At 32.0% G+C, this 9,583-nt stretch overlaps 1 protein-coding gene across 1 annotated transcript; it reads left to right on the top strand.

Moving 5' to 3' along the window:
• Window positions 1-3,648: 3,648 nt before the first annotated feature.
• On the top strand, window positions 3,649-5,138 carry LOC115997349 (stemmadenine O-acetyltransferase-like). The gene has a single exon (XM_031236893.1). The coding sequence runs from the start codon at window positions 3,723-3,725 to the stop codon at window positions 5,052-5,054; it is 1,332 nt and encodes a 443-aa protein (XP_031092753.1). The 5' UTR covers window positions 3,649-3,722; the 3' UTR covers window positions 5,055-5,138.
• The last annotated feature ends 4,445 nt before the right edge of the window (window positions 5,139-9,583 follow it).

Here is a 9,583-nt window from a genome sequence, read left to right as displayed (position 1 = left end):
TAATTTAAAAGTACTCGCAATGGAAATTCATTCCGTTGTAGTTTTTCCTTGCAACTTTTTTCATTGTAGTGTTATTTTTGCAATAAACTTTTATTTTGTTGCAAATATCATTACAAAATTATTAATTCAAAAAATTGCAAGGAAAATGTATTATGTTGCAACGTATCTTGTTGCAAGGCTAATTTTACAATGACATTGCGTTCTGTTGCGAATACTGTTGTAAAACTGTTAAAATTTTTGAAATTAATTTAATAAAATTTTACAACGGAATTGAATGTCGTTTCAAATTCTGTAGCAAAAATTGCAACGATTTTAATTTTTCATTGCAAAAATATTTGCCTCCATTTTTTTTGCGCGAAAATTTACACTTGCTCCAAAAGTGCAACCAGCAATTATATATTTAATTATTTATGAATAAATCTTACAAATTTAATTTTGCAAATATAACCGAATATGATTAAAAGTACGGACTATATTTAATATTTTTAAAAAAAAATTGTGGATGTATTTAAAAAATAAAAATTACTTAATATTAGTACTAGTTTTTTTTACAATAGAAAAAAGGGAAAAAAACGGGGGGAGTGGGGGGAAATACATAATACTTTTACTAAATTTTATTTAATTAATTAATTAATTAATTTTTTTTTAAATCAGAGGGAAGGGGGCAGTGGCCCCAACTGACTGACCACGTACATGATTAGATAACATTTATTACAATTATTACAAATCATGCAATTATATAAAATATTTAGTGAACAAATATTTTACTAGTTTGGCGTAGTTCTTCAAGTTCTTAATCAATATTTAATTTAATAAATTATGATCAGGGATGTGCAAAATCCAAATGTTGTCATTAATTCACACTTCTCATTAAGCTGGCTGTCAAAGTGGGCCAAAGTCCGCGGGTTGACCCGCACCCGTCCCGCTGTGGGGCGGGTTAGGTCATGAAAATATAGGACCGCGAAAATGTGGGCCTAATGGGGCGGACCAAAATTGCCCCGCCAGTAATAAATAAATAAATATATATATTATTAAATACTCCTAATCATAAACTTAATCCACCCAACCTATTTAATAATCTTTTCAAATGAAATATTGTTTTGTGGCTCGCAAACCCACCATATTATATATATATATATATATATATATATATATATATATATATATATATATATATATATATATATATTCACACACTGTGAATATATATATTACAGTGTATTAAAAAAAAAGATGAAAAGTCCGCAGGCCGGCCCGCCCCACCGCGGGCCGGTCCGTTAAGCCCGTGGGCTAGAATTCATGTAACCCTAGCCCGCCCTGTGCGGTTTGGCGGGCCCCACGGGCCGGCCCGCGGGCTTTTATTTATTTATTTTTTAAATTTTACTTCCATGTTAAATTAAGTAAAAAACTATAAAGATGATAAATATGACATAGCTAATATCATATATATATATATATATACACACATATATTATGTACTTATTTATTTTTTAATTAATGAGTGCTTGGCCCGCGGGTTGACCCGCGGCCCGCGTGGGCTAACCCGCGTGGGTTGCGGGTCAATTTTGACCCGCCCCATTAGGCTCGCATTTCTGCGGGCTTAATTTTTCATGACCCTAACCCGTCCCACGGTGGGGCGGGCCGCTGGCTTCAGCCTATTTTGACAGTACTAGCCTGCCCGCGAACCCGCGCGAGGCCGGTTAGGGTTACACAAATTCTGGCCTGCGGGCTTAACGGGCCGGCCCACAAAAGCCCGCCAAAAATTTGTCCCGCGGTGGGGCGGGCCGGCTCGCTTTGACAGTACTACTTCTCATGTGGGGTACTAATTAACCTCTCTTGATCTTCACCCTCTATATATATACTAGTTATCACACGCGCGTTACGCAATTAAACCAATGCCCAATGCGTATTTTTAAATTAGTGTTTCTTAATTGATTAAAATAGTGATATATAATGAAAGAGAAAAACAATGCTAATTAAATTAATACAAATAAAAAAAATAGTCTCGATGCTTATATATTTTAATAAAACATAACGAAATTGTAAATAGCTAAACTGCAACTAAAGTAAAAACAAATAAACCACTTACATGGGAGCAAATGGCGTGTCATCATTGTCACTTGTTTGGACATCGGTCAGACCTTTTAAAATCCATGTGTAATTGTATTTGTGATTAAATACTTTATAGTTTGTTCGGACAGGTTTGACAATGACATTTGAGATAATGTACCATTTGTTGGTTTGTAAAGTGATATCATACATTCCAATATCATTATCAAACACTATTGATTGAACCCGAGTTCCTTGCATTTAGATATAACATTTACAATGATGTTGGTGGTGAATGAGAGCATCTTCATAATAATAATAATACTAATAATGATAAAAATAAAATAATAATAATAATGATAATAATAAAATAATAAAAGGGAGAAATATTTACTTACGGTTTCATCCTCAAGGACGATGAGCATATACTTTTTCTTAGGCGTTTCAATAGCTTTTTTTGGTTCGTTTTTCTTAATGACATGAACTGTACAACTCCAACACATAGTTTGTATGTCAATATCAATTAATTTTACTGCATTTTTCATGACTAATATCCTTGTGCCATGGGAAATATGTTCATAAAGGATGCTATGAAATAATATAATGGGAACCACAACATAAATTCAAAAATCATAGATTAGAGATTTAAGAGTAACGACTAAAATGTGTAGATTATAGAGGAATATAATGAGAACCAAAACATTACATACAAGGATACAAGTATAGACGAACAGATTATACAATAGATATATTTACATAACGATATTGAGGTTATACTAATTAATAAGTATACCATCATTGATTTTTTTTAAACTGTAATCATTTTGAGTACAAATACAAATAATAGAATTAGCATGATAATATTTTGACAATCATACCTATAGAATGTCAAGTAGACGGTGTGTGTGCAGAATATGTTAGGTTTAGTTTTGGGTGAATACCAGTGAGAAGGGGGGGGGGGAGTTTATATATGTTGTTTGGGTAGAATAATGGTTTAGTTAGGGTTCTATACAAAATTGTATTATAGAAGCCTATTAAGACTTCAATATTATAATTTTAAGGTAGGAATCTATACAGAATTGTACTATAGAATATTGCCAATTTGTTTGAAAAATGCAATAAAGAAACAAATTAATTTGCCTAAAGAATTAAATGTATGTTAAACTTCCGTTATATTTAACGGAAAGAATTTGGTAAAATTATAGATGATTAGGAAATATTAGGAATTTAATTGGAGGTTGCACAATAAGAAAAACACAAAGTACAATATGTTATAGAAAATTATTACACCACCATTTTTTTTTGTTCCAGTTAGGGTTCTAACATTATTGACTCTTATTATAAGGGTAGATATATATGGTTAAGTAGAATAGATATTCTAATACTTACATGTAAAATTGTGATATTATTTAAAATAAAATTAGTTGTTAATAATGATAATTATTACTTTATATACTATTTATAATTAAAATTCTACTGTAATATTTTCTACCATCACAATCATAGAATTTTTTAAAAAAAATGTTGTCCACAACTATTAATTAGTAACCCATATGAAACATGCATACAAGTGCGCTATAAGCAACGTAACCAGCTCGCTATATATAGCTGTGGCTTGATACAACTCTTATCTTCTACAAGCCTATATTTCAAAGAATCTGCTCCGGCCAACAATGGCGCTAAAAGTTGAAATTCATCAGAAAGAGAATGTCAGGCCATTTTCCCCAACTCCTCATTTCCTGAGAAACTATAAGCTCTCTCAGATTGATCAAGTAGAAGGAACTCATTACACCTCCATGTTGTTCTTCTACACCTCTGGCGCCCATCACCATGACTATGATGAGCTGAAACAATCATTGTCCAAGACGTTGTCCGTCTTGTACCCGCTGGCCGGAAGGGTGAAAGATGGAATGACAATCGAGTGCAACGACGAGGGCGTCGATTTTGTGCGGGCGAATGTTACCAATTATGATTTGTCTGATTTTCTCCAGATTTGTAAGGTTGACCATCTCCAGCAGCTGCTTCCGTATGATCCTAATCCAATGGATTTTGATCCTTCCCAGCCCATGTTAGGTGTTCAGGTGAACAAATTCCGGTGCGGCGGAACGGCGGTGGCGATTTGCATTTGGCACGGCGTGGCTGATGCTGCTGCGATTGGTGGATTCGTCCAGACCTGGACGGCAATCAACCGGGGTGAAGGAGGCCGAGGTGATCTCGTGGTGGACGGCGCCGCAATTTTCCCGCCCACTCTAAACTTCGACTTCTCCGCCCCAACATCCGCCGCCGTGAGATTGAATAAAACGAACCGAGGAAAATTCTCAACGAAACGATTTGTTTTCCGTAAGGAGGAGATTGAGCGGATGAGGGACGAGTATATGCTTTCAGATCGCCGTCGTCCGACTTCGGTGGAGGCATTGTCGGCGTTCATATGGGCTGCCCTGATAAGGGCTAACCAAAACGCCAAGATGCACATTCTTGTACAAGTCGCGGATTTGCGAAAGAGGCTGAATCCGCCTTTACCATCTATGTGCTTAGGCAACTTCCTCTATGTGACCGCTGCACGGTGGATGAGGGAAAACGCCGCCGCCGACGGGGCAGGGGTTACTCCCCAATCTCTTGTAGGGAAAATCCGAGAAGCTATTTTGAAAGTGACGGGCGACCATGTGAGGAAAATTGAAGATCAAGGTGGGTTGACGAACGAAATAGAAAAGATAGCAGCTTTTGGTGTTGATGCGATTAAGTTTTTCGGCATCAGTAGTTTATGCGGCTTTCCATTTCATGAGTTTGATTTTGGGTGGGGTAAGCCGGTTTGGTTTGTTGTGGCCCCATTTAATCTAATGGACAGAGCTAATTTCAACAAGACTGGCGATGGGGGCATAGAAGCTTTGATTGGATTGACACCACAAGTTATGTCCAGGTTAGATAAGGACAAAGAGTTTATTGCCCGTGTATCTTGTATCCAAACCATGTCATCGGAACTGCCCACTTTACCCAGCAACTATTAATATCAATAGCATCAATAATGGTTAATATCAAGTAATAATAATGCCAAGTATGTTAATTATATCCTTCGGTATTTGAATGTAGCACCAATAATAATACCTGTAATACCATTAATAACCAATAATAATACCTGTAATACCATTAATAATATCATTGGGTATTGATTAGATGATGTGAATCTTTTTTATTTTATTAGAAGTTTTGAATTTGACCTAAAAATTCATGAAACATTGTATTGTAACCCTTTGAGGTCTAAGATCTCAGGTTCAAGGCTAGTACTCAAGTTATATCAATAATAATAACATTAGTATGCCAATGAGCAATTGATGGTATGATGTGACTTTCATTCACCTCTACAAAAGGTTTCAAAATTTACCTTAAAACTCATAAAAGAGTGTTTTGTTGCCTTTAATTAAAGCGTTGGATTTCGGGTTCAAATTGTAACACCCCAAAAATTTTGTCACTATTTTTGTTACAAAATATTTTTAGTCAAATTTGTTTCTAACTATTCCTTTCCACATATTTGGCCTAATTAGGGGGCAAGGAGCCACCCTAATCAACCACTCTAAGTCATCCTTTTAATAGCATTTGTCTTCTTCCATTCAAGACTTGTCTTCCATTATTCCCTTTGTCTATAAATAGAGGGTTGAGTGGTGAAAAAAAAAATCGAAGAGAGAAATAAGAGAAGTGTGGGAGAAGAATTGATGAAGTGAAAGTGTTGGTTATTAAATAAGTTTCCTTATTTTTATTTCAAAATATTTTCCTCCTAATTTATTGCTTATTAAGACCCAAATGTGATTGTGAGCGCAAAGGTAATAGTAGCTTGATGGCAATTTCCTTAAGATTTAAATAAATGAGGGGTGATAGGTTTGTATTCTGATCCTTCTTAAGTTTTGAGTATTTTGGAAGTTAAAGTTATATATTTTGTCCCAAATTATATAAATATATTTTTATGATGTGTGAATATGATTATGTGAGGATATTTATATATATCGATCAAAATTATATGTTTTACAAATTATGTACATTATAATTTTCATGTGATCATAACTGCATTTATATGATATTATTGTGAGTGTTGATTCTCGAAATATCGATAACGAATTTTTACTAGTGAAACCCGTGTTTGTATAATTATTTGGCTTGGAATTTTGGTGTGATATATATATATGGTGAAATTATATTGTAGATTATTGTGGAGAAATTATGATTATATTTGAGAAATTATTCATATAATGGATGTATTATGATATTTTGAGAAATAATGTATATAATGAATTAATGATTATGTTGGGAAAGTATCCATATTGGAAAAATTATATTTTTGAGAAAGTGTATATCTTGGAGAATAAATCTACTATACTAATAAGAGCCAAAGAGAGTTAGGCTTAAAATGGGTAGAAAAAATGGCGGTCAAATTATTTAATCAAATGAATGGTTCATATGAATTATTTAATCAAATAGATGGTTATGATAATTCAGATTAATATTATTAATAGAGATTACCTAATTTAACCTTACTTTTATGATTATCCGTTAAGTTTTCCGTTAAATATTCTCTTCTCCGTTAATATTCCGTTAACTTTTAACTTACCTATTAATTTCTATAAGAAAGGTCTTAGGTTCGAACCTCATCTCAATCAAATTTGACATAATTAAGTTTCTCACTCTATTTTACTCTTATTAAATTAAATTAAATAAATTAGTAGCTACAACAAAAAATGATACATATGTATTTCTTTAATTTATAACTATGTGTCTACAATACCTTTATTTGAAAAAATTATTCATTATCAAAAAATTAAATTAAATAAGAGAAATAATTTCATTAGTTATATTGTCTTTATTTTCTCTCTCTTTACATTCAAATTTATTAATTGATATTTATTACATTGTCCATTATCTTATTCTTACAATATCTTGTAATTAAATATCAAAGTTATAGTACAAAATAATGTTATATATTTATTTACCAATTATTTTATTAATACTATGAAAAAAAAAATTTAAAATAATTTGAAGCTAATGATATTAACTACTTGGGGATTGGTTGACAAAGAGAGTACTCAATAATAACCCAACAAATTGAAGTGGAATCACTCTATTTTACTCTTATTCAATTAAATAAATTAATAGTTTTACCAAAAAATGATACATATGTATTTCTTTAATACCAAGAAAAAAATTAAAAAGAATAGTTTGAAACCAATCATATTAACTACTTGGGAGATTTGTTGACAATGAAAGTACTCAAATAACCCATTACCTAACAAATTGAAGCAAGAAACTACCTTTTAATATCTTTGGAATACATAATATTTTAAATTTTCAAATTTTTATTAATTAATTTAATCTTTTTTCTTAAACTAGGGATTTCTTTATCCACAATAACTCATTCAACAATAATGGTTGAACCAAATGAACCCTAAGTACGTAGAACACCTAAAGGAAAGTCCATAGCTCCTATATCATAATCTCATTGCATGACGTTGTCATCTATGCTACCAACAATATCCGAATTGCAAATAGCACACTACCAACAAAAAGGAAGAGAACAAATAGTAAAGACGAAGACAATGACAATGTTACTCAAAAGAGAATTAAGAACACTTAGAAAAATTCAAATTAAAAGTAGTATTTATTTAGACTATCAGTTTTAGACCAAATATTTAGACTATCGATTTTACAAGGTTGCAAACACTTATTTTAGTAATAATTATAATGAATTTTCTATATTATCTTGGATTCATATACTTTGAGTTAGATATTTAAATAAAAAAATTCGACATTCAATTACCCATGTATAAACTTCTCCTATATAATCTTGCATTGATATACTTTGAAATATTTATTTAAATATAAACATTGGGCATTAACCCATTCACGTAATGCGCGTATAAAACTAGTATATCTATAAGGAGAGATCAGGTCGTTGATCGCCTATATGTATCTATAAGGAGAGAAATGTCGATGTTCGCCTATATATATGTATCTATAAGGAGAGAGTAGATAGGCTCGCCAATATGTATCTATATACTAGTATTTATTCTCCATGTATATATGCAAAATTGGAATTGAAGTATTCTCTACATACAAGTATACGTACATATGATTTTGGAAAAGAATATGAAGTTTTGGAAATGAAAATATCCAAGCCTATATTTTGCAAGGTGAAATGGAACTTACTTAGCTTATGCTAATTATGTAATACACCTGATTTTGTGTTAAATGATTTTTACTGGTGAACATGAATAAAGACTCGAGATGATAATTTGAGTTAAGTCTATTTAAGAATAGACATTTGTGAAGATTTGGTATTTTGAGAAATATCTTGTTGTATAATTATTCCACTTATTGTATTAAGATGGATTTTGGTATAGGAGAAATACCTGGCGTGGCGGCGGTAACACCCATTTTCATTTGGTTAGATGTTTAAGCTTCTGCAATATTATTGATAATTTTAAGAAAAATTTGTACGAAATTCAGTTATGAAAATGGGGTGTTACTCAAGTCTTGTACTCAATTTACTCTCGCCATGCGATAGCTAGAGAGAGAGAGAGAAAGAGAAATAGAAATGGTTATGGTAATTTATTATGTTGCAAATATCATTGGAAACTAATTAATTTAGAGCAAATATCAATTTTGGTCCCACGATTATTAGCAAAATGACAATTTTGGTCCACATGTTTTATTTCTACCAATTTTGGTCACACGACTATTGTTTAGTACCAATTTTGGTCCCACGACTACTGTTTTAGTGCCAAAATTCATCGCGCCGGTCACCCATCCGTTTAAAACGTGCCGAAATCTAAAATTTTTGAAGGTATTTTCGTCATTTTCAACTCAATATCCCAAATTTGAGCATGAATAAAGAGATTTAAGCCCTAAGATCAATCACAATTCACAATTCTCCTCCTCAAATTAAGGTAAAATGAGGAGGAAAACTATGAATTTTGATCGATTTTAGGACTTAAATCCATTTATTCATACTCAAATTAAGATATTAAGTTGAAAATGGTGAAAATACGCTTAACAATTTGAGATTTTTGCACGTTTTAAACGGATGGGTGACCGGCGCGATGAATTTTGGCACTAAAACAATAGTCGTTGATGAAAATTTGTACTAAAACAATAGTCTTGGGACCAAAATTGGTAGAAATGAAACATGTGGACCAAAATTGTCATTTTGCTAATAGTCGTGGGACCAAAATTGGTATTTGCTCAATTAATTTATTATGTTGCAAGTATCATTGCAAACTAATTAATTTAAAAGTATTCGCAATGGAAATTCATTCCGTTGTAGTTTTTACTTGCAACTTTTTTCATTGTAGTGTGATTTTTGCAATAAACTTTTATTTTGTTGCAAATATCATTACAAAATTATTAATTTAAAAAATTGCAAGGAAAATGTATTATGTTGCAACGTATTTTGTTGCAAGGCTAATTTTACAATGACATTGCGTTCTGTTGCAAATACTATTGTAAATTAAAACTGTTAAAATTTTTAAAATTTTTAAATTTTATAAAATTT

The sequence above is a fragment of the Ipomoea triloba genome, chromosome 11 (assembly GCF_003576645.1).
Source record: "Ipomoea triloba cultivar NCNSP0323 chromosome 11, ASM357664v1".
Taxonomy (NCBI): Eukaryota; Viridiplantae; Streptophyta; class Magnoliopsida; order Solanales; family Convolvulaceae; genus Ipomoea; species Ipomoea triloba.
This window is presented reverse-complemented; position numbering and strand designations above follow the sequence as displayed.